This window comes from Lissotriton helveticus, chromosome 7 (assembly GCF_964261635.1).
Source record: "Lissotriton helveticus chromosome 7, aLisHel1.1, whole genome shotgun sequence".
NCBI lineage: Eukaryota > Metazoa > Chordata > Amphibia > Caudata > Salamandridae > Lissotriton > Lissotriton helveticus.
The window spans coordinates 424,659,753-424,686,362 of NC_136068.1; the positions used below are offsets into that span (position 1 = coordinate 424,659,753).

At 48.0% G+C, this 26,610-nt stretch overlaps 1 protein-coding gene across 3 annotated transcripts in view; it reads left to right on the forward strand.

Annotated features, from left to right (window-relative positions):
• RALGAPB (Ral GTPase activating protein non-catalytic subunit beta) overlaps positions 1-26,610 on the forward strand; it is a 2,268,266-nt gene that overhangs the window by 1,976,089 nt on the left and 265,567 nt on the right. For all 3 annotated transcript variants that reach the window (XM_078652319.1, XM_078652321.1, XM_078652322.1), the window contains one exon: positions 5,289-5,408. In XM_078652319.1, the coding sequence (XP_078508445.1) occupies positions 5,289-5,408 (120 nt within the window). The remainder of the gene's footprint in view (positions 1-5,288; positions 5,409-26,610) is intronic.

Here is a 26,610-nt window from a genome sequence, read left to right on the forward strand (position 1 = left end):
TTAGTACTGTACTTACCTGCTAGTAATTTCGCATTCCACTTTTAAAGTATATGGTTTTTCGTGCCCCTCGGGCATTTGTGTATACCGTGCTAACTTAAGTATTTTCGTAAGAGTTTTGTTGTGTGCCTAGCACCCTGTCCTCATAAAGAGTACAGGGCTGTTGTGATTCTAATAAATACATTGTTTATTTTCATAACACTTGTGTGGTGTCCTTTCACTGGGTGTTCAAGGGGTAATGTGATGGTAAAACAGCTGGCTTAACACGCCCTCTAGAGTCTTAGCCTTAGACTGCTCGTATCCATGCTACTAGGATAGCTGGTCTATAAGGTTGACTTACAACCAATCATCAATAAGGGTTGTTTGGACTGATATATAGTGATCACTAGAATAGTGAGCACTGCACATCAGGCCAACTTCTCACAATATCGAGCCCTCCAGTAATTACACCGTTTAAAATGGGGGACTTGGTGCTGAAGACAGCATTATACGCTGACGATCTTCTCCTCTATACGACCAATCCTGTTGAGGCCATTCCCAGGTTATTTGAATTGCCTGAAGATTTCGGTATACTGTCGGGGTACAGAATCAACAAAGATAAAACTGATATAATGAGTTGGAGCAACCCGTCCCGATACCAGAAGCCAAATTAAAAATCAGATACCTGGGAATCTACCTCACTCATAAATTAGAGGATGTTTCGAAAACTAGTTGGCAAACGGTGGTAAAGGAGGTGAGGAAGCTGTTGACCAGATGGAACTCTCTACCTCTTAACATCTATGGTAGAGTGAACCTGGTCAAAATGATAATTCTTCCTAAAATTACCTTCTTATTCAACTCCATTCCCCTAAATTTTAATAAAAAGGATATTTCTAACCTTCAAGGAAGGATCGGGTCTTTCATTTAGGCCACCAAGTCCCCCAGGATTGCCTGGAGGAAATTGAGAAGGGGATTGAAACTAGGTGGGCTGGCTCTCCCTGATTTACTTTTTTATTGTTCTGCATTTCAGTTCAAGAATTTCAGACTTCTGGCAAATAAGTTGGACTCTTCATCTCACGGTCGTCTCTTTCAGGCTATGTTATCAGACCTGCCACAAGGCTTAGATTTCTTTATGTATAACTTTGGGGACCAGAGGTTTTTTAAAAAGGTCCGTCTGAAGCTTCTACAGGCGGCACTCAATATTTGGCAATTAATACGTAAAATTCTGGAGATCCCCTATTACCATTCTCAGGCCCCAATATGGGACTCTCCGGGTACCCCTGATTGCCTATTAGATCGTCTGGCTCTTCCATTGAGAGCAACAGGCTTTACGAAATGGGGGGACCTTTGTAATAACTCAATACTTTTAGACTGGGAATTCTTATCGAATTTAACAGGGGGCTCCATTACAAGATTTAAATTCTATCAGCTGTCTTCTTGGTGGGGGAGGCAGTGCTGGGCAAAAGATGAGGAGACCCAAATTCTGGAATCAATTAGTAGGGGAAGAGGATGGAAGGGGGAGATCGCATTTTGGTATAATACACTAGTGGTAGCAAAAGATAACTTGGAAGCTGAAATTACCAAGCTATGGGACAATCTCTTAATTCAGAACCCCGAAGAGATGTTGAAGGTTTGGACAGACACATTTACACTTTCACAAAAAATTATAAAACCTTCCAACCTTAGAAGGAACCACCTGTTTACGGCATATAGGGTTTACTGGACCCCTGCGAAATTATCCAAGATCTCAGCAGAAGAATATTATTGTCCATGATGCAGGCTCTCTGCCGCGGACGACAGGCATATGTTTGTCGACTGCCCAGAAATTATTAGTTACTGGAGACAGGTGTGTGGGTTTTTAGAGGAGGTAGTACTAACGGCGATCACTTGTACCCCCAGATTGAATCTTTTCGGTCTTCCTCAGGACTATTATATTAGAAACAGTACCTCACAGTTTATCTTTTACGGTATTGTTATTGCCAGGAGGGAGATATGTAAGGAGTGGAAGTCCGTAAACCCTCCCAGATTCGCAGACTGTCTAAGGAACATCATGGCTGTTAGCCATTTAGACATGTTGTGTGGTGGGTAAAGTGCCATTAAGATATGGTCTCCATTAAAAGCATGGTCTGAGAGATAACACACAATGAGTCCAATGATAATGCCAGAGGTTTAGTGGTCCTGTCCTCCCAAAGGGGCATGGTACATCGAGAATGGGAGTTGGACTAGGAGACGACCTACCTCTGGGTGACCTCCGTAGGCTATGCACAGACTCCAGGGCGGAATAAATTCGGTTTGTGCCAGTTTCCCGGAGAAAGCCCATCTATAGTTGATACTTCCTGGTGGCATATATGAGGACAAAAAAAAAGCCAAAAACGCATGCCAGAAGACCATTATAATCTCAAGACGCTAGACGGGCGGTAATGGAGAACAAAAAAGGATATGAAAACAAAACAACTCTTTGTATCATTTGCAAATAGTTTTCTAGGTAGACCAGTGTCCAAGAATGCAAGATGGATAGTACAAACCCTACAGTTGTGCCACAGAACTCAGGAGAAACATTACAAAGCACTCCAGGGGCACATTCAGCAAGGAAGAATTTAGCAACCATAGCTTTTCTAGAAAACAAACCAGTTCAAGACATATGTATGGTAGCAACATGGTAATCAGTGCATACATTGATAAAGCACTACTGTGTTGATAGCTTAAGTAGGACAAACGTTCTTAAAACATCTGGTTTCAAATAAACTCTCATTTTCAACCCAATCACCGCTGTAGTAACAAACCGCTACAAAATCGGAGTACAGCATGTGAATATCGAAAAGATTCACGCTGCAAAACGTATAGTTTCTTACCTGTCGGTGTAGTTTTGCAGCTTGAAGAATTTTCTGGATTCACAAGCGAACCCACCCTTCTCCGCCAATGAATGTGAAAGGAGGAAATGAAAGGAGGAAGAAAAAAAATATATAAGAATCTGAAGATGGTGACCCAAGTGGATGCTTCCGGAGGAAGCACTATGACGTTACAAGGGAACACCAAATGGAAGTCTGTCGACGCCCACCAACAAAATCAAAAATAGTAGGACAAATGTTTTTGGCAACAATTCCGGACCCAACCACTAGATGGCAGAATAATGCACAGCATGTGAATCCATAAAATTCATCAAGCTACAAAACTACACAGATGGTTAAGAACTATACGTTTTTGTAATGCCTATTACTTCTAAAAGAAGAAGTTATGAAATCTAACGTGGATGAGATAATTTTTAGAAGACATTGGAAATGTGCTGGAAAAGATACGTGTCTGAATTTCACCTTGACCAGACTTTGCATGATGGTCGTTTTCGAGCAACCTACAAGTGCAGCAGGGAGGACTGTACATGCATGTGTGATGTTGAAAAGGCCATTATGTAACTGGAGTAAAAGCACTGGATAGATGAGGAGACTTCTAAAGTCAGTAAGTAGATGTGTGGGACTAAAAATGCACATCTCCCCAGCTCAGGGGTTCCCCTAGAAAGATGTAGAGAATTAGGGGGTCAGGACAGAACACTTCCAAGTAGCTAAGCACTATGTTTTATCATTGTTATGTGGATCAGCTCAATCCATAACGATTCTAAGATGGGAAGCAAACAATTGGTGCTAACTTCTTGAGCATATATTTTCCAAATGCATTGTATATGTGAGACCTGGAACATCTTCCCAATTCAGATATGTTATTCCTTACAGTTTGCCAATATGCTGTGACTGTCTTGGCAGTTTTACAGGTGTGTAACTGACTCATTTGGTAATAAAGATGTTTATAACAAAAAACTAATGCATTCAAAAATAAGATTTCTCATGCAGTGACATCAGTAATCCGACGGAGTATGGATAAGCTGCAAGAAACACTGCATGTTCAACAAGAGGGAACCCATGACAGCTGTTTTTCTAGCAGATGCACAATTGGTAGAGCTATGTAAATTAGTCACATTGAGGTGTCTGAAATTATGTTATGCGGATTTGACAGTGCACTGTCACCCGAGAGGTTATCCAGGCGCTGAGTAGGTGTGAGTTTAGGCACACCTATGGCCTAGTTTGACTATTCGAAAAGCCAGGTTTTCAGCTTCTTGGGGAATTCAAGAAGTGAGGCAGAGGCTTTTATCTGTAGTGACAGTTCATTACCCGCTTTCAGTGCGTTGTAGGCGAAGGCTCGCCTGACGGATTTGGTTTTCATTATGAGTTGGATTTGTGCAAGTAGGAGTCTGGATGAGTGAAGGTGTCTGGAAGGTTTGTGAAAGCAAATGTGACTGTTGAGGAATGAGCCCCAGTTATGTAGTGCCTTGAAAGTGTGAGTGAGAAGTTTGAATTGTAGTAGTTTGTCAGTGGTGAGCCAATGGAGCTCCTGCAGGTGTGGTGTGATGTGATTGTGTCATGGAAGGTGGAGAGTGATTTTGGATGCCGAGTTCTGTATCGTCTGCAGCCTTAATGTTGAGTTTTTGTTTATCCCGGCATAGAGGGTATTCAGACACATTTACTGCATTTAGGTGCAAATGAAGGCTGGCAAAGTGTATAATCAGTCCTGTAAAATCGTTTCAAATAAGAAAACACTTATTCAGCTGCCTCCTGAGTGTTTTATGCTGTACCATACTTGAATAAGTATTTATACCTACAAAAGGTTCATCACAGACAGATTCAAGTTACCCACAGAAAATGTATCTCTCTAGCATCAATGTCTTTTATACATTCACAGTGAACCGAATGGTGTTAAAGTAGGTGTTACATGGTCATAATGTATCTGGTGTATAGTTGTAGGGTTTGTATGCCTATATAAGGCAGAGGAGCATGGTTGAACACTGGGTCCACTAAACATCAAAGAGCCATGTGTTTCAGCTTGCATAAATAATTTTGATACCGTAGCCCGAGGGAATGATCAAATAAGCATGCACATCTTTAACAAAGACCCATGCTAGAGAACTATATTTACAGGTTACTAACTTCATTTTATCCTGTCTAGGTCCCATCCCTTCTCCCTGTTGCATCTGCTTCTAACATAGGAGTAGGTGAAGAGAAATCTAACTACAATCTGCTGAAATCAATGCGGCTGCAGTATAGGTTTTGGTCAGATGGATACTCTGGTGCATTCAGGCCTTCAGAATTGGCTTCGGTTTTATGCTTTTCAAAAAATCCACTTATCTTTTCCACATACATCTCTGGATTTTTAAGCATCTCAGAAGTATTTTCTATTAATTTTGTGGAAAGTGCAAAAGAAACCACAACATGCTGCTTTTGATTTTGGTGTTACTCTAATTGTAATAGGTCTATTTTCTACTTTTATAGATGAAAAGGTTCTTACAGAAGACACTGGTGGCAGTATTTTCAATGGAGAGAGTAAAGTGTTGTATTATGCTGATGCGCTTACGGAAATTGCATTTGTTGTTCCATCTGTGGATCCACTAGGTAAGAGCAAGATGTATATACAACGGAATTCTGTGGTTAAAAGGGCAGTGTTTTAAATGCATCATTGTGAGTATTTATTACGTGATTTGAGAACATTAGAAGCTGTAATGCTTAGTCAGGAAGGGCACTAATGATTCAGTTATTTACCAGAACTCTTTATTACCCCGAATACCCATTTTCTCATACCAATGCTTACTGTTATGAGGTGTACAACCTCTGCTTCAGGCACCACATGACCTAGCTAAAAACAATCAACGTTCAAAGCAAATAAAACCTCCTTCAACCATTTCCCACCAATGTGGTGCTAAAAAGGATGGAACCAAAACACTTCATGTATGTCCCCAATGTAATAGGAGGATTCATGTTGTGTACTGGGAAATGTGAGGCAGAGCCTTAAGTACTGGTACCCAAAAAGGGTATCTGAAAGAGACTATCAGTTATAGATTCCTTACCTTCGAATTACCTCCAGGCGTCAGACTGGATCCGGAGACATTTTTTCATAGTAGTACCCTTACGCGTCAGTAGGAGGCATCGGTCGATTCCGCGTATGTCATTGGTGTCGTTAGTGTCCAGATAAATGAAAAAAGCGTGCCCCTACCATTGGGGAACGTCCCCAAGTGCACTGCTGTTTCCCCAATTGGGGTTCTGTAGTTTTTTTTTGTCCAAATACATGTTTTGTTCAATCCCATGCATTTCGGCTGTTTAGAATCCTTTCGTTAGGGAACATGTATCTAGGGGTGAATGCATAATTTCAATCCATGAGGATACAAAAATGCAATAATAGTCACAAATGTGTACATACTGTTAAGTGCTCAAAATTAACCCTTCGTGTTTAATCAAATGAATCCTTCGGTGTGTGAGTGTACCCAGTGCCTCGACGCGCTATATCAGCTCAGGTGTATTGCAATGTGCGGAGCTTCGGCAGTGAGCATACTGAGTTAACACAGATCAAAACAAATGCTCAAGATGAACCCTTCTTGTTTAATCAAATGAATCCTTCGATATGTGATTGTGCCCAGTGCCTCAACGTGCTATGTCAGCTCTGGTTTGTTACAGTGTGCGGAGCTTCGGCGGTGAGCATAGTGAGTTAAGACAGATCAAAACAGTGCTCAGAGGTGTGTGTGTTCGCAATCACTCAAACAATTACCAACACCGAATGGGCTTTCCAGCCTAGTGAATAATTACAGGTGTCTTTTCGGTGTGTAACCGGTCGTATTTACACAGGACTTGGTGTAAGCTTAGTAGCGTGTTTTTAACAAGAATACTGTGCACGGTTAGTGCACCATATACCCGTATTATACTAGTAGTGATCGGTCATATTCAAACGTGTTGGTTTAACTCGAACGCGGTAGCTGCCGCTTTGGCGAATAGGTATCTACCCTATTATGCACGTAATGTGCTGGTGGTTTACGATCAATTTCTAACACACTAGCTTTACTTCAACGCGGTATCTGCCGCTAAGTAATTAAGTGTCTCGCTGCTGTGCGCTTTCTTACTTGTGAAGGTATCTGGTTTCAGGTCCCATTCACCATGTTCACGAATTGAAAGGCCTGGTTTAGGGTGCTTCCTGCATTGCTCGAGTGCAACTACTTAATGGGATATAAGTTCATAGAACTAGAAATAGGCCTGTCTCATAACCTTTGGTGGGTGCCATGTTGAAATGGCCAATATGAATGACTAACAAACAAAGTGAATACATAACAAAGTAAAATGGCAACTTGTCTACCCTAGCTCCAGGTTCCAATAAAAGCAACTGTGTTCAAATTAATAGAATCCATTGGTGGAATGCCCGAAGGTGCAATACATGGCCTTCAAAGAATGACCAGGTGCTGTTCAAAAAGCAAGGAATTCCAAGGATGAAATTCGAAAACAATACTTAATACATAATATTGACTGTGGGGGGAGATATCTCTGAGATATTATTACATAAGTTCACAGGAGTCTATTCACACCAGTTCCAGAATTATAATGAATGTATAATTAACAAATGTACTCCACTCTGTCATTCATCCCAAATGGTTTAAGGGTTTCTAGTTTATGGATCCAATAGTTTTCTCATTGCAACAGTGATTTGTAATTGTAAAACACCTGGGAAAGAGAACACGAGGGTGGTAATCGTGTCTAAATATTCCACGAAAAGCATAGTATTTAAGAATATCATTAAACGATACTGGTCAATATTGACACAAGAACAGGACTTTAACCAAATTTTCAAGGAAGAACTAATCTTTGCATATAGAAGAGCAAGCAACCTAGGTGAAAAATTGAAATTTAAAAAACAAGAATTGGGAGGCACACACCATGGAACAACTGCAGTAATTGCAATAACGTGTTGAAGGGAGCGGTTATAACCCATCCTAGGAAAGGTTACACCACCAAAATTAAAGTAGCGCGTTGAGGCACTGAGTACAATCACACACCGAAGGATTCATTTGATTAAATATGAAGGGTTCATTTTGAGCACTTAACAGTATGTACACATTTGTGACTATTATTGCAATTCTGTATCCTCGTGTATTGAAATTATGCATTCCCCCCTAGATACATGTTCCCTGACCCCAGTCACTTTTTGACTGTTACTTTGACTTTTTTTTTTTATAAACCTTTATTATCACGTCACATAAATACAAGCATGGCCTACAACCATCCCGGCCGGCCGCTAATCACTTCGTAAGGTAAGCAAAGCAATATAAAAAGAAACGGCGGTCCAAAAGCCGGGGTCAGGTAAGTATCCAGGATACGACTCGTATTTAAGCTTACAGCGTAATAAGCAGGATTTAAGAAGGTTAATTTTACAATGAAGAAAAATAAAACAGAAAAAATATCAGAAGAAGTGCCAGACGGTCACACATGATCCTACAATAGCAACAGTAAACAGAAATCCGCAATGAGGGCGAATACACTTGAGGACACGGGGGCAAGGCATACGAGTCAGGATAAATGTAAACAACACATACATGTCATGTCGAATCAGCACCCCAGCCCTTAAAAACAAAACAGATTGTAGGAAACATGAAGACGACACCCAGAAAAAGAAAAAGCAAAGGGCCATAGAGACAAAGAAAGGACAAATAAACAACCCTCTTCTCCCTACCCCCCACCCTGCACCCCTGCAGAAGGCTACGGCCTACCCCCCCCCCCAGCAGCGTGCCTATCGCCCTAAAGAAGAGACCCGAAATATAGAAGAAAAAGGAAAAAATATGAAGGGCCATCGATCAGACCACCCGCCCCCCCCCTCACCTATCGCGCACAATATATATCAGAAGCAAAGTCAGAACAGCCACAGTAAGCAAGAATCATAAAGTCAAACAGTAACATCCCCGTGGAGTGTCTCTCCAAAACACCGTCAGCCAACAATGTGTTCCATCATATCCTAAACGTTATCATCCCAGGCCTTCTCTATCAATAGTACCCACATACGGCCATTCATCAATCGGCATACAGTACAGTGTGGTGGGTCCAACCGAACCGGGCGGTACGGGAAGCGCCAATACTCCATGGGACTGTAGCCCCCAAATCCCAGTCAAGTACGCATGGCGGAACTCCGTATGTGGCAGTACCGATACCGGAAACATCCCCCAGGCAGAACACAGTCTCACCAGCCAGGAGGAGAAGGACACACAATCCGACAATTGTTGAAACGCCGCCGGGGCAACCCAAACTATGGATCGATGTTGTTTCTTCCGCCGCCGTACAGTTAAGGGCCCCGACGAGTCACTCCCAAACACAACAGAGCAATCCAAAGCGATGTCACGGACCGGGGCTATCGGTGTCTCCACAAACGTAGGCGCAGCTGGAACGTTCATCACTGACGCAAAGGCAGGCACATCGGCGCTTCCTTGTGATTCATCCCCACCCATGTGGAGCGGTGGGACAACAATGGCGGCCATCCTCCTTCCCAGATCCCAGGAGTCCCGGATCAGGGTCTTATGCAGAGTTGTTAACGCAGCCAAAACATCTCTGGGCGTGGGCTCTCTCTCGTGTCGCCAGACCCCAGGACTCTCTCGCATAGCGACTTCTCTGCCCGGGTGAGGTGTGCGTACGAGGGCGCTCTCCGCCATCTTAGCTGCTCCGGCCTCGTCCTTCTCCACCTCACCTCGGGACCGGATCTCACATCAGGGAGGAACAGGATTCACAGCGGGAATCTCCCAAGCCAAGGCAGGTATGTCAGCGGAGAGTCACCAAAAGGCTAAAAACTCCGCCGCACCCTACTCCGGGCAAAGTCGGTAATGGGCCCGGATACAACACCGGAATGGGGGGCTAAGAATCATGGACCGCCCCCGACCCAGCTGCATCACACTCCCCATTTGGTTCTCCGCCAGTTGGGCTGGGTCGGCACTGTCGCCATCGGCAATCAGGTCTTTAGTTCCCGCCGGCCGAGTCCTCACCATCACCAGAGTCCGCTGTTGTTGCAGTCGCGGCCGGCCACTCTCCGCACTCGAGACCCCGGTCCCAGCTCCGTGAAGGCCTCAAAACAGTCGGGGACACTCCAACGGGTCCGCAGCAAGCAGAAGCCTCAGGAGCAAGCGGTAAGTAAAAGTGATTCTTCGCCTACATGTAGATGCCGTTGCAGCTCAGGATAAGTGCCAGGATGTATGTGCGGGGTGAGGAGGCTCACGGAGCCGAGCGGTTACGCAGCCATCTCGATCGCCATCTTGGCTCCTCACTTTGACTTTTTGTTGACTTCTTTTCGAGTCGTTTGACTCCTGGTGCATAGGGATGTCACATGGGCAGACCGGCTTCAAGTCTTGTGCTCCTGGCACAAGTTGATGTCGGAGACGGACCCACATCTCGTGTGCCTTTGGTGTCTGGAGCGCGACCATGACCCGAAGTCGTGCTCCGACTGCCGGGCCATGGCTCGAAGTCTCTGCGGGAACGTTCTCCAAAGCTTCTGGAGACCTGGCAGTCGGCTTCGCGCCGCTCGAGGTCCCGGTCGAGAGGGAGGACTGGGACCGGTCGCGGAGCCACCACCATCACTCCTCGTCAAAGTCTTCGTCTTTGGGTAAGTCGAAGCACAAGAATAAGATGAAGAAGCACCGTCGCTCTTCGCCTTCTCCCCGTCCGTCAGCCGACGAGACGAGGGATGCGACAGCCTTCGGCTTAGCCTGCGCAGCCTGCTGGGATATCTGAGTTTCCCCTTCTTTCCGGGTGCCGGAGCGACCCTTGCCCAACTTTGTACATTTTACAAAGCTCTCCACTACATCTTTTGTCAGCCCAAGTCCGCCGGCTCACCTTCGGGCCACACAGACTCGGTTGGGGGTTCCAGGCCTTTGCTGCCAGCAGCTCCGGCGCTGCAGGGGGGGAACAGCCATTACAACGCGGTTTTTACCACGGGTTGCTATTACATCACATGCGATACAACACATGCGATGTTACAACGCATGGTAAAAACTACGCATACCATTACATCGCATGCGATTTTACAACGCATGTGATGTAATGTGTAATGGCGGCGGCTATCCAAGTCGGTGTGAGGAAATTTAGGCTGTTTCCTCACAACGACATGCACCAAGCAGGAAGGAGGAAGCAGAGATGGCGATGCTGGAGAGGAGAGAGGTAAGAGGGTTTGAGCTTGGGGTGGGGGTTACTTTTGTAGGGTTTAGGGTAGTGTAAAAGTAGTGTTCTAACGTTTGTGTGTTTTTTAACCTTTTCGCTGCGGCTGCGATTTTCCCCCTGTGCGGTAAACAAAAGAACAGGGCGGGGCCATGACGAACCCCAGCCGTCATCCGCACACGCCCACTGCGGGACGTATGTGAAAGAGACACGTTAGTATTAGATTCCTTACCTTAGAATATCCCCAGGCGTCAGACTGGATCCGGAAACTTTTGCGTAGCAGTACCCTTGCGTGTCGGTAGGCGTCGTCTGCGGCTCCGCGTCCGTCGTCGGCGTCGTGGGCGCCGTGATGACGTCGTCGGAGTACTTAGACGCCGCCTCCGCGTGCTGACGTCAGTTCTTCTTTTTTCCGCTCCAGCAAGCGCAGATCTGGAAAAAGCAGTAACCCTAGTAAATTTTTTACTAACTTTTTGATCGATTTTGATCATTTCTCGAAGTCTTTCGACTCCGATTGGTGCACGACGACAAGGCCTGCTCCGACTGCCGGGCCCTCTCTTCGAAAGCCAGGTGGGAGCGGGCGCCGCTTCCAGCCCCACACCCTCCGGTCCCTGGGCTAAACGCGACGCCGGAGGAGATCGAGCGCTTCCTCATGGCCATGAGGAAACTCTCTCCTCCGACGGGCTCCGCGCCGCCTTCGGGCCCAGCGGACCCGTCTGGGACCCCTAGCGGGTCGGGGGTTTCGGCCCAGATGCCGTCGGGTGCTTCGGCCCCGACGGCGCCGCCGCCTTCGGGCCCAGCGCCGCAGGTTCCCGCTATCCCGACGGCGCCTTCGGGCCCGGCGCCGCGGGGTCCAGTTGTCCCGGCGCCGCGGGACGCCGCTAGACCTTCTTCGGGATCTGGATCGTCGCCGTGGACCTTACGACCTCCCCGGCGTCGGACCATCAGGTGTCGCCTCCAGCGCCGTCCTCGGGCGGCACCGTCCCCGATGCCCCCTTCATTCCTGTTCCGACGTCGGGACGGCCCCGATGGGCGCCACTCCAGACGTCGTTTGGGGAGTTTCACTTCTATGAACTATGAGCAGGCCCCATTAGTTGAGAACCCTGAATTTCAGGAGATGGGTGATGAAGAGGATTGGGAGGGGTCTGAGGATCCTCTGACCAGAGAGTGTCAGTTCATGAGGACTGGACAGGAGACCTTGGGGAGGCCACTGGTCTGGACACCTCTCCAGACACTTGTTTTATCTCCCCTCCTACCGTGGCTTCGCAGGAGGGGGCAACCTACAGTGTGGTGTTGATGAGGGCTGCCAAGGCCTTGGGCCTTGAGCTCCCCGTCGCGGCCGTGAGGAATAATCTCCTCACTGAGGTCCTTAAACCTCAGTCAAGCTCGGCCGAGCCTCTGCTGCCCTTTAATGAGGCCTTGACCGACGTTCTTCTGGGCACTTGGTCCAAGCCCGCTACGGGTTCGCCCGTAGATAGGAACGTGGCCAGACGCCACCGCCCAGCCCCGGGCGACCCATGTTTCCTGTCCACCCACCCTACCCCCGAGAGCCTGGTCATCCAGGCCTCCAATTCCCAGACCGCGTTCCCGTCGGCACCGCCGGACAGGGAATCCAAGAGGTACGAGCAGTACGGCAAACAGATCTTCTCGTCCCTAAGTCTGGGACTGCGGTTTTCCAACACCGCATGCCTCTTGGGCCGCTACACCCACTCTCTGTGGGATACGGTCGCGGAAGTGCTGCCAGAGTGTCCGTTGGAGGTACGGGCCAAACTCGGCCAAGCCCATGTGGAGGGGCGGAATGCAGCCAAATATTCCATACGGTGTGGGCTGGATACCACCGACTCACTGGGTAGAGCGATGGCAACGACGGTGGCGGTCAGACGCCACGCCTGGTTGAGGTCCGCCAACTTTTCGGCCGATGTCCAGAACACCTTGATGGACATGCCGTTCGATGGCCGTCGACTCTTTGGCGACAAGGCAGACCATGCGCTCGAGCGCTTTAAGGACTCCAGGGCTACGGCCAAGTCCTTGGGCCTCTCGGCCCCGCGCCAGCAATCGGCTGCCTTTCATTCCTTTCGTGGCCACGGAAGGGGTGTACCCGCACATGCTGCCAGCCACGCTCCGCAGGGTAATACCCAACGCGGTGGCGGCCGTGGGAACCGCCGTCACGGCGGTCGGGGACAACGGCGAGGTCAGTCCACACCTTCCCCCGCAGCATCCGCCTCAAAACCCTCCTAGTCCGTGCTTTCAGGCCCATGTGACGCCAGTGGGGGGCAGGGTTTGCCATCACCTCCTCCACTGGCGCACCGTCACTTCGGACAGGTGGGTGCCGCAGATCGTCCGAAGGGGCTACACCCTCCCCATCGAGGCGACTCCTCCAGCCATGCCACCGCAGAACCACCGTGTATCGGGGGATCATTTGCGACTCCTGCAGGAGGAAGTTACGGCCCTCTTGGCCAAGGGGGCCATCGAGCGCGTTCCTGGGCCAGAAGTAGGGTGTGGTTGCTACTCCCACTACTTTCTGGTACCCAAGAAGGGCAAAGGGGGCCTACGCCCTATCTTGGACCTACGGGACGTCAACGGCTTCCTCCGGAAGGAGAAGTTCAAGATGCTGACACTGGCTCAGGTCCTAGCTGCCCTGGACCCAGGAGACTGGATGGTAGCGTTGGACTTGCAGGACGCTTATTTCCACATCCCCGTCCTGCCGGCCCACCGGCGCTACCTGCGGTTCACGGTTGGCCACGAGCACTTTCAGTATACCGTGCTCCCCTACGGCCTTACCAGCGCCCCACGGGTGTTCACAAAAGTGATGGCGGTGGTCGCAGCTCACCTGCGCAGGCTAGGGTTTTCAGTCTTCCCCTACCTCGACGACTGGTTGTTGAAGGCGGGCTCGCCCCAGACAGTCGTCAGCCACCTCCAGACTACGGCAGACCTCCTGCACCGACTGGGGTTCTCCATCAATGTGCCGGAGTCACACCTGTGCCCCTCTCAGAAGCTCCTTTTCATCGGAGCGGTTCTCGACTCGGCGCGGTTTCGGGTTTATCCACCCGAACAGCGGGTCCGGGATATTCAGGCTCTGATTCCCATCTTTCAGCCGTTATCCCGGGTCTCGGTCAGGTTGACGCTGCGACTTCTGGGGCTGACGGCCTCCTGCATCCTGCTGGTGCATCACGCCAGGTGGCGGATGCGGGCTCTGCAGTGGGACCTGAAGTTTCAGTGGGCCCAGCATCAGGGCAACCTATCCGACCACGTTCTGATCTCGGAGGGCACTGCGAGACAGCTGCAGTGGTGGCTCACGGACCGCGATTGGATCAGCGGCAGATCCCTCTCCCTTCCCCAACCCGAGCACGTAGTTGTGACGGATGCGTCCCTCCAGGGCTGGGGAGGCCACATGGGAGAGGCGGAGATCAGAGGCCTCTGGTCTCCGGCGGAGGCCCGGCTCCACATCAACCTGTTGGAGTTACGGGCGATTCGTCTATCACTAAAAGCATTTCTCCCCTCTGTCCGGGGGAGTGTAGTGCAGGTGTTCACGGACAACAACACCGCCATGTGGTACTGCAACAAACAGGGCGTTGTGGGGTCGTGGACCCTTTGCCAGGAGGTTCTGCGCCTCTGGCAGTGGCTGGAACGCCAGGGCGTGACCCTGGTGGCTCAACACCTGGCAGGTTCTCTGAACGCCAGGGCAGACGAGCTCAGCCGTCGGTGCTTGATGGATCACGAATGGCGTCTGAACTCGGACGTGGCGCAAGGCCTCTTTCAGCAATGGAGAGAGCCTTGGTTAGATCTATTCGCCACCGAAGAGAACGCGCAATGTCATCAGTTCTGCGCGTTGGAATTTCCAAGGCGGCACTCGCTCGGAGGCGCTTTTCGTCGCGAGTGGAGCTGCGGTCTACTGTACGCCTTTCCGCCTATACCACTTCTGCCCAGAGTGCTGAAGAAGATCAAGCGCGACCGGGCCCAAGTCATCCTTGTGGCTCCGGACTGGGCTCGAAGGTACTGGTATCCAGAGCTACTCAGTATGTCAGTCGATCCCCCGGTTCGTCTGCCTCTTCAGTAGGACCTTCTGTCGCAGCAGCAGGGGACGGTCCTCCACCCGAACCTGTCCAGTCTCCACCTCCATGCTTGGAGATTGAGCGGCGACAGTTGAGGCCATTTGACTTGCCTCCTGAAGTCTGTAACGTCATTCTGGCAGCCAAGCGTCCCTCCACAAAGTCGGTATACGCCTGCAGGTGGAACAGATTTGTGACATGGTGCACAGCAAAGGCTGTGGATCCTCTTGCTGCCCCTCTTTCTGAGGTTCTTCTCTTCCTTCTTTCTCTTAACCAGCAGGGCTCTGCTCTGGGCACTATCAAGGGCTACCTTTCCTCCCTTTCAGCCTTTCTGAGGCTGCCTGATCAACCCTCTTTGTTCAAGTCCCCTATTGTAAATATATTTCTAAAGGGCATCACACACACATTCCCTCCTGTTCCGTTTGTGATGCCTCAGTGGGACTTGAACCTGGTTCTTACGTTTCTGATGTGCGCTCCCTTTGAGCCACTTCACAACTGTCCTCTTCGCCTTCTGAAGACTGCTTTCCTGGTTGCCATCACCTCTGCCAGGAGAGTGTGTGAGCTCCAGGCCCTTTCTTGTACTCCACCTTTCCTTTCTGTCCATCCGGACAAAGTGGTGTTGCGTACTAAGCCATCTTTCCTGCCCAAGGTTGTCACGGCCTTCCACATCGGGCGGTGCCATCACCTTGCCAACCTTCTTCCCGCCACCGCATCCCTCTAAAGAGGAAGAGCGGCTCCACCGTATGGACCCAAAACGTGCGCTCTCATTTTACTTGGATCGCACACGCCAGTTCCGGGTGGATGACCAACTCTTTGTTGGTTACGTGGGCGCTAAGAAGGGGAAAGCGGTGCACAAGAGGACCATCTCCCGGTGGATCATCTTGTGTATCCAGGCATGCTACTCCTTGGCTAAAAAGGAGCCCCCTGTTGGATTGCGGGCTCACTCTACCCGAGCCACGGCGACTACAACTGCCCTGGGCCGGGGAGTGCCCTTACAAGACATCTGTCAGGCAGCTACGTGGGCATCGCTGCACACGTTTGCAAGACACTACTGCCTGGACAGCAAAGTCCGGAGGGATGGCTTCTTGGCCGTTCTGTTCTCCAGGACTTTCTGGTGTGATTATTGGTTCGCAGACCCACCACCGGGGTTGGTATTGCTGGGGTGTCTATTCTAAGGTAAGGAATCTAATACTAACGTGTCTCTTTCAGATGCACAAGTTACTACTTGTGTAACGATATATCTGTAAGAGACATTAGTTAGTATTAGATTCCTTACCGACCCACCCATCCTCCCCGTTCTGCGAACCGATATCTAGGGTTAGGGTTACCCCCTTTCAGGGCCCTAGTTTCAATGGTACCAGTGTTGGTTTTTAACATGGCTCTGCGTTTCTGGCGCGGAAAAGCTGTGTCTAAGAACTGACGACAGCTCGCGGATGCGGCGTCTAAGTACTCCGACGACGTCATCACGGCGCCCACGACGCCGACGACGGACGTAGAGCCGCAGACGACGCCTACCGACGCGCAAGGGTACTGCTACGCAAAAGTTTCCGGATCCAGTCTGACGCCTGGAGATATTCTAAGGTAAGGAATCTATTACTAACTAATGTCTCTTACAGATATATCGTTACACAAGTAGTAACTTGTGCGACGGCTGGGGTTCGTCACCAGCATGGAGGGGTTAACGTTTTAGTGTGTTTTTTTGAAGTGTAGTGTTTGTTTAGTGTAGTGTATTAGGGTTTAGGGTACAGTTGTAGTGACTTAGGTTTTAGGGTAGTGTTTGTGTAGTGTAGTGTTTTAGGGTTTAGGGTAGTGTTGTAGTGTTTGAAGTGTAGTGTTTTAGGGTTTAGGGTAGTGTAGTGTGTTAGGGTTTAGTGTAGTATAGTAGTTTTTGTATGGTGTTTTAGGGTAGTGTAGTAGTGTGTGTGTATTGTAAAAGTAGTGTTCTAACGTTTGTGTGTTTTTTAACGGTTTAGTGTGTTTTTTTGTAGTGTAGTGTTTATTTAGTGTGCTGTATTAGGGTTTAGGGTACTGTTGTAGTGATTTAGGTTTTAGGGTAGTGTAGTAGTGTTTGTGTAGTGTTTTAGGGTTTAGGGTATTGTAGTAGTGTTTGTGTAGTGTAGTGTTTTAGGGTTTAGGGTAGTGCTTGGGTAAGTGTAGTTTTTTAGGGTTTAGGGTAGTGTAGTGTTTTAGGGTTTAGTGTAGAATAGTAGTGTTTGTATAGTGTTTTAGGGTAGTGTAATAGTGTGTGTGTAGTGGTTAGGGTAGTGTAGTAGCGTTTGTGTAGTGTTTTAAGGTTTAGTGTAGTGTTTTAGGTTTTAGTGTAGTAAAGTAGTGTTTGTGTAGTGTTTAGTGTAGTGTTGTAGGGTTTAGGGTAGTGTAGGGGTGGGAGTAGTGTGGGTAGTGTTGTAGTGTAGTAGTGTTTTAGTGATTAGGGTAGTGTAGGGGTGGGAGTAGTGTGGGTAATGTAGTGTAGTAGTGTTTTAGGGTAGTGTGGGGTGGGAGTAGTGTGGGTAGTGTTGTAGTGTAGTAGTGTTTTAGGGTAGTGTAGGGGTGGGAGTAGTGTGGGTAGTGGTTTAGGGTAGGGTAGTAGTGTTTTAGTGTTAGGGGTAGTGTAGGGGTGGGAGTGGTGTGGGTAGTGTTGTAGTGTAGTTGTGTTTTATGGTTTAGCGTAGTGTAGGGGTGGGAGTAGTGTGGGTAGTGTTGTAGTGTAGTAGTGTTTTAGGGTTTAGGGTAGTGTAGGGGTGGGAGCAGTGTGGGTAGTTTTGTAAAGTTTTTGGGTTAAGGGTAGTGTAGGGGTGGGAGTACTGTATTGTGTAGGGGTAGGGTTGTCACTTACCTTGCAAACTTTAACTAAGAGTATAACTTTACCACGCATGCCTTTGCGTTGTAAAGGCATACTCGTGGTAAAAGTATGCAATGTAATGGCATGTCGTCATTGGCATCGCGTAGTAATACAGGTGTTGTAATGGCACGCGTGGTATTACTATGCTGGCTAACTAAGGTATAAAGGAGCTGCTCCCAAAAACCCCTAGACCGGCAGTTGAAATCTATAAAGTACAGGCCTGGGGTGCTGCTTTGTATGGTGCTGAAATCTGGGGCCTTGGTAAACGCTGAGAACTTTTTCGCTAGGCAACTCCTTGGTCTTCCCCGCAGTTCTCCTCTTATACCACTCAGAATGGATCTGGGGATTAGACCAATATCTGATGAAGCCGCCCTTAGACCCCTTTTATTCTGGCACCCTCTGTGGAGCACGGCTGAATTATCAGCCTATAGAGAAGAGCTTGCTGAAGTGCTGAGGCTCCAGGGAGCGGGCAAACTCACCTGGCTGGTACGTATTAGGAATACTTGTGCTGCAATGTGGAGAGGTAAACTGTGGGCCAACACAGAAGAAACCTGCCTTTCCATGCCCAGGAATACCCTAGTGGAGAGCTAGGTAGGGAGGTGGTGGCAGCGTCTCCTGATCCGCTGCTGCATTTGAAGGTAAACTGACTGACTGCTTGCTGTCCTGACTGCGAGGGCTGCGAGGAGTTAGGAAGGAGAACAACACGCAAGGCATTTTTAATAGTGAATATCGTGTTTTAAATACTGTTGCTGGAATTGATTTTAAAATCCACTCAGGTTGCCTAAATTCCTAAATACTCTCCCCCGCACTTCTACATTGTCAGGTTCGATACTGAAGCCTGTCCGCCCCGGTCCGACTCGGCAATTATTGCCGTAGAGCGGAGGGCGGCCAGGTAAGAACCAGGCATTATTTAATTCATACTTCCGCTAGATCGGAGGTCAGCGCTCTAGCTGTCACCGCCCTCAGGGCTATTTAGCCACGCCCCTTCAACAAGCGCGCAGCGGTTGCGCGCAGGGGGCGCCTTCGAGCGCGCCTAAGAAGCGCCGAAGAAAAGCCCGTCTGCGCCCGTCCGCGACAGGACGTGGCTAGGGGCTATGGAGGAACCTCTGGCCGAGATTGATTTATCTAGGCGGGTCTATTCCTCGCAGTCCTTACGACACTTACGATACAATCCGTTAACACCACATTGTAAGTTACCGCTTAATTGTCTTCCGGAAGGGCCATTCTCATGTAGGTCATGCCGAACACAATTTACAACAGAAAAACTATATTTCTGGCAGGATCCTAGGAACCCTTCTGTGGTTACAACTCAGGGAGGAAACATTTTAAATATTTTGTTGTGCAATGTTAGATCACTAGTCAAGCATTCCTTCGAGGTCTGGGATCTTATCTCCACCTATAAACCTGATCTTTGTTTTCTAACGGAGACCTGGCTTAAACCTCATTCTACCCCCGCTATTACCCTTGGTATACCGGAGGGTTATAAAATTGTCAGGCTGGATCGACCTATAAAAACTGGTGGGGGTATTGCAATTGTTTTTAAACAAGAGATCTCCATATCGGTCATTGATCAACATTTTAATCCTTCTTTTGAAATGCTGATTTTTAGGATTGGCTCCTCTCCCAAACACAGTAGGAAAGGAGCCTTGGTCTATAGGCCTCCGGGCCCTTTAAAAAATATGTCCAAGGAATTAGTGGAAGTACTGGCTCCTCATGTGTGCCACGATAAAGAATTCCTGTTACTTGGAGATTTTAATCTCCATAGTGAGGATAAAGTCAATAGTGAGACTCAGTCCTTTCTCACTGACATTTCCTTTTTAGGATTACAACAATGCAATAGTGGACCAACGCACCAAGTAGGACATACTTTGGATATGATTATATCTAACTTTCCGGGTATAAAATGTGGTGCTCCTAGACAATATCCTTGGACCGACCATTTTGTGCTTGCGTTTTCCATGCTAATGAATGATCCCCGTCCCACTCCTTGCATTCATATTCAAGCTAAACGTAGGCAGTGGCACAAAGTTAACGCTGTTAATTTTGCACACAAATACTCTTCATCTTTAATTGACGGTTCAGATGATATTGACATTGCCCTTTTAAATTGGGAGCATGCAGTTGATGCTGCAGTACAGCATATTGCTCCGATAAAAACTTTTAAACCTAGATTTGCTAGGAAACAGGAGGTCTGGTATTCAGAGGAATTACGTAATCTTAAACGCGCGGCTAGAAAGTCTGAGAAAACATGGAGAAAATCTGCCAGGGAGGAAGATAAAAACTATTATAGAGTCAACCTCAGCATCTATCATAAAGCCTTACGGCTAGCACGGAAAAACCATGTTACTGCTCAGTTAGATGCTGCTGGCAATGATTCTAAAGTTTTATATCAAATTGTCAACACGTTCATAAAACCAACAGCTTGTGAAAGTGCTGACATGGCTTCACAACCCCTGTGTGATAGTATTTCCTGTTTTTTCTCAGAGAAAATTGATGCCATTTATGATAAAATAAAAGCACTGGGTCCTGACTTAACTAGTCCAGATACTTGGACCCCTATCCTGACAGCTCCTATCAATACTTGTGCTTTTAACGAATTCCCTGAAATAACATTGTTGGAAGTTCAGAAACTATTTTCTGATATTAAAAGTGGAAGCCCGGCAGACTTATTACCAGCTAGACTTATGGGTCCGCTGGGGAGTTTACTAGGTCCTGATGTGCAAAGACTGGTGAACCTATCACTTGTATCTGGAGTGGTCCCATTGGCCTGGAAAAAAGCCCTAGTTAGACCTGTTAGGAAGAATACATCCATTCCTTGGTCTAACATGTCCAACTTGAGGCCCATTTCCCTTCTACCTTTCCTAGGGAAAATCATCGAAAAGCACACCAATAAGCACCTATCTACCTACCTAGAACACTCTGGTAGTCTCGATCCCTCGCAGTCAGGTTTCAGACCTAAATTTAGTACTGAAACAGCTTTAATGTCGGTAACTGACGATCTACGGTTGTACCAGGACAGAGGTTATTCTGTTGTCCTGGTGCTACTGGATTTATCGGCAGCGTTCGATACGATTTCCCACACCATCCTGATCGAACGACTGTCTGCGAGTGGAATCGGCGGAAGGGCACTGGACTGGATCAGAAGCTTTCTCTCCAATCGCACCCAATCTGTCACCATGGGCGACTTTAAATCGGAGGAAGTTAACATTTCCAAGGGGGTTCCACAGGGCTCATGTTTGAGCCCAACGTTATTTAACACCTATGTGGCCCCCTTGGCAGGTGTTACTAGAGCTTTTGGTTTTTGTCCAGTGTCCTACGCAGACGATACGCAGCTGCTCTTCCCTTTTAAAACTCTTACCCCGGAAATTTTACAATCCTTTTCCGATGGGATGAAGGCAGTTGCAAGGTGGATGTCATCCAACTTTTTACAATGCAATGTTGGAAAGACAGAGGTGATGCTCTTTGGTGAAGCCAGGATTCAATGGTCCCCTGATTGGAGGCCCTCTGATCTGGGGCCGGTCCCTGTGCCAAAAACAATAGTCAAGAACTTGGGCGTCAGATTGGAACCAGAGCTAACCATGAAGCAAAACGTTAACATCACTGTAGGATCTTGCTTCCATGTGATTGGCCTTCTTCGTAAAATCTTCCCTTTCCTCCCTGACTCTCATAGGAAAACCCTTGTTCAGGCTCTAATCATCAGTCGGCTTGACTATTGTAACGGGCTCCTGGCAGGTGCAAGTGAGGAGGTTTTGGACCGTTTGCAGGTGGTGCAAAATACGGCAGCCAGGCTGGTGCTAAATGCACCCCCTAGATCTCCCTCCAGACCGTTACTTCTTAAGCTCCACTGGTTGCCAATACGTCAACGAGTGAAGTTTAAGACTTGTTGTACTATCCATAAGGGCCTCAACCAATTGGGACCTGAGTACTTGGCGAACAAATGTATTCCTTATGTTCCCATCCGTGCCCTTAGATCCAGTGACCAATTGTTACTAAATGTTCCCAAGATCACTAAAACCAGGTTGGGTGGTAGAGCCTTATCTGTCGTGGGTCCCAAATTATGGAACTCACTTCCGTTGTCATTAAGGCAATGTAATGACCACCGTCAATTTAGAAAACATTTAAAAACATTTCTGTTTGGTTCATTTTAATTGTTTCCTTGCTCACAGTATTTTAATGATCTGCTCCTTTTTTAGTTCTGTACCGGCAGTTACAGCGCGGAGATACTCCCTTGGGAGTTTATTCAGAGCGCTATATAAGCCTATAAATAAATAAATAAATACAGGGAATACAAACGAATTCAGGCCACAGGGAATCCCTCAGTTGGTCGTTTAACATTCGGGTTTCTACAAGTAAAAGATCAATACAGTTTAGAACCTGTATTGGATGACATCCAGCCATTTCTGGCCCAAACATTATATCACTATCACGAGAATGGGGGAATAGGAGCAAGTTTGGATAGGTCCTGTACTAATATTCCTAAGACAATATGCTATAAAAAAAATGGTACCAGTTCCCAAAATTTTAGGAACTCTTACCATTTTGTTATAGCAAACAAATTGTATCTCCAGTTCAGACATGGGGTGCTCCCATTGCGCGCATTTACTGTAAATGGGTGGACAGATCTGATCAGGGTTGCCCAGCTTGTAGCAATATAGAGGAGACAGACATTAATTTATTTTTTATTTGCCTAGGTTATAAAAAGGCAAGGGTGTGCTGGCTCCGTCAGATATGCAGAATTCTAGGAGTAAGTCACTGTAGAGAGGTATACAGGTTGTTGAAATATGATACACATCCACCTATTATGTTCTCTGTCTCACGTTTTTATTTTCGATGTGGTGTGTTCTTAGTGCCATTTTAAAGTTATCTCCTTAGTGTGGGCCAACACACTGTATCACACTTTCCACAAAGGGCCCTATTTCTAGTTCCCCATTGGTATCATTGTAAATTGTAAGCAACCATTTTATAATTGTTCTAAGGAAACTGTTTAACCACATTGTTCAAAATAGATATTGACCATTGCTGCTTTGCACGATTGTCTATTGTTGATAGGGTAGATTATGGCCACTCTCCGCCTACAAATGGGCCCTTTTTAATTTAATATTTCAAATAATGTATTAACCTCCAAGATTGCCCGTAATATGTACAAGCACTTTAATATTTTGTAGTTTTTTTACATGATGTACAAGCACTTTATGACTGTTCTAATCAAATCAAACAAGATGATGGACGGAATGTTGCACAATGGCAAAACATTCACCCCCAGTCACAGATCTGGGTTTAATCCATCGTTATTTTGCTCACCAAGCCACCCCAGTTCAGACATGGCCATATGCAAATCAGTCTTGACCCTGTGCCTCATGGGAACAGTCCAGACCTAACTGCCAAGCCATGTCTTCCCTGTACCGGAATCAAGCATCCTAGGACTGGTTTCTGGCTATCAGCCGTCTTCAGCCAGGATAGCTTGACTCCAGTGGCGTAGTGAGCACGGGACCCACGTCTGGGAATACCCTTCCCACATAGGGTGAACACCAAACAAACAAGATGATGGACGGAATGCTGGCAGCGCTTTTCGTGCGGGAGGTGAGGGTTTGGGGCTATTGCTGAGTTGGGGGACCTACATAATCTCCCTGTTCGCAGATGATCTGTTGATTTACCTCAACATTGCTGCCAGAGGGGCGGCTCAGCCTTTGCTCTGCTGGAAGAGTTTGGCAGTTTGTCCGGCTTTCGAGTGAACCACCGTAAGATACACTTATTTCCAGTGGCTGGACCCTCCACTAGACCTGAAGATCTCCCTGCCGAGTAGATCTGGACACCGGCTTCCTTTGGATACCTGCGTATTCAGATCTTTTCACTCCCTGGAGGATTTGAAGTAGGGTAACCTGGGGAGGGCGGTGCGCGCTCTGCGCTCTAGTGTGGCATTATGGAGCTCGTTGAGGTTACCCTTGATGGCCTGGGTTTCTCCGATGAAGCTGGTTATGTTGCCTAGATTGTTGTATTTCTTTGCCAGCCTCCCAGTTCTGATGCCAGTGGGCTGGTTTAGGCCACTGGACGCGATAGTGCATGATCTTATTTGGGCGGATGGGAGACTGCCGCGCCCTATGGAGAAGGGGGGATTGGGGGTGCCAGGTTTTGAATTCTACCAGCTGGCTGCACAGTTGCGGTGGCTGGCGCAGTGGTTAGAAGGAGTAAACCAAGAGGGCACCTACCTAGCAGAGCCAGGGCAGCAACCTCGGTTACTGTTGGCCGAGTTACTGAGCCCGGCCACAAAGGTGCCTTACACATCGACTTTGCAGACCACCACCATGCGATGCTGGAAGAGGTGCATGGCCCGACTCCTGGAAGGCCCAAGATATACCCGGCTTTGCCATTAGTGGGGTTACCCCAAGGAGAACCCCAGGTGGTCCAGGGGGCAGGGCAGTTGTCTGTTTGGACAGAGTCAGGGATTGAAACGGCAGGGGAATGCTTTCAGTACAAGTGCCTACTTCCATTTGCGGAGCTGGTTGAGGGCTGCGGATTGCCTGCTGGCCAGTTCCTCGTCTACAAGATGCTGGTGAGGACGCTCGAGCGATTGTGGTGTGCAGGGCAAGAGGAGCCAGCGATGCATGGGCTTCTCCACTCGGTGGTCACATTGGGCACTTCTGGGCACCAAATTAAATGGTTCTATGCTTCACTCTTGGGGGCATCTCTGTCCCCGCTACTGGATACCCGGGGGTAGTGGGAGAGGTGCCTTAACAGACAACTCACTGATGCAGAGTGGGGACGAGTTTTGGGATCCCCCAAGAAGGTCTCCCGTAATTATTGTCTCAAATATTTACTGTTTAAATATGTCCATATGACATACATGACCCCACACCGAATACAGGCTGTGTTTGGAGGCGAGCCTAGGGAATGCCCAAGATGTCGGCAATTGGATGCAGATTTTCTCCACAAAACGTGGAACTGCACAATTGTACAACGGTTTTGGTAGGCAGTGATGATTAAACTCAATGACATGCTGGGCAGTGCACTGGCCCAGTCAGTGGAGGTCTGTCTCTTGGGATTATATCCCAGGCTGCCTAAACGTAAGGTTGGAAGCTTGTTCATCGATTTGTCGCTAGTCTTGGCCAAGAGACGAATTGCGATCTCCAGGAAATCGGCTAAGGGGCCGCAATTTGGGACTTGGACCCTGGAGGTCATGTGCTGTGCGGCGCCGGAGGGCAGGGCACTGCACAAGGAAGAACTGAGGGGCCTATGCAGGCACCCTATCGCTAAGGCTTGGAGTGAGATATGATTCAATTGGGTGCACCGGAGCCTCCCCAGTAGCGAAGAGTAAGGGAGTGGGACGACCCCAGCATAAAGGATTTAATTATAGGATGAAATGGAGAGGAGGGTGGAAACTAGCCGGAGGTGTGACGTGACAATACAACAGCTGTTCTGGACCCAGACTGACCTCCACTGTTTGCTCTATTCTTGATGTCTCCCTCCTGGTCATTGCCCTCCCTTTCTACCCTCCACCTCCCGCTTCTCCCCCCTCTTTCCGGTGCAGTCGTGGGCTGCAATAGGTCCAGAGAATGGTGCTGGTCCCAGTGGCAGTAGGATGACTCCACCTAGATGGCCTGGCAGTGGGGGGCGCCCCAGAGCAGTACTATGGGAGACATTATATGCGAGGACTGGTTTAATTTGGTTTTTCTTGTGTTACCGTTTACTAATTTTATTATGCAAAGGCATGTGATTCTGATTTTTAATGAGTCATAACGCTGATGGCCTTTTCCTTGCTCTGAGAACTGTCAGGCCCCAGGTACAGTGATTAGAGTCAGCATAAACATATTCACATAATAGAGAGGGCTGGTATACTCTGCCCACGTACTGGAATGGACTACATGAGGTAGTGTGCTTACTGGTTAATTTCAATGCTTGCCTGTTTGCATATCCCTGTATTGTATAAACTGTATACCGTCAAAAGGCCAAAAGCTTGAACAGTCAGACAATTCTGTTCCTAATGTCCTTGTTGACTAATGTATCTTGAAATTCTCCATGTGAGTGTTCTTTTCTATGTTTATAACTGCCAATAAAAATAATTAAAAAAACAAAACTGTACCTTTGTTTTCACAGTTGTCACACCTCTGGCCCACATATAAATCTCTTGTAAAAGGTACCAGTGGTGCCAAGGGGATAGTGACCAGAGAGGGTCAATAAGGGCTGCAGCGTGTATTATGAGACCCCTCATCAAACACATGCACACTGCCACTGCAGCCTGCGTAGTTTGGTGCAGCTAAAAGTGAAGAGTCTACTTGGCACACATCCCAGTGTACCATGTTTGCCAGCACTGCAAGAGAAATAGGTTAGTCACCTCTACAACAGGCCTTACAGCCCTATGGTGGGGTGCACTGTACCTCTTGTGAGGGCATAACTGCATGAGCAGGTATGCCCGTATAGTGTCTAAGTCCATTCTTAGACATTATAAGTGCATAGTGAAGCACTACTGATTACATGGGCTGGGAGCTTGTCAATACGAGTTTTACATCTCAATGATGGCTTCATAGAATCCCAAGATGTTTGGTATCAAGCATCTCAGCTTAATGAGCCCACACTGATGCCAGTGTTGGATTCATTAATAAATGCACTCATAGTGCATCTCAGAGGTGCCCCCTGAAAACCTACCAAACCACTAGTGTGTAGCTGACTGGTTTTCACCAGCCTGCCACTTACAAACATGTTTCTGGCCACCTGAGGTGGGAGCCTTGTGCTCTCATTGGTCAGTGACAAAGCCTCACACCTACCC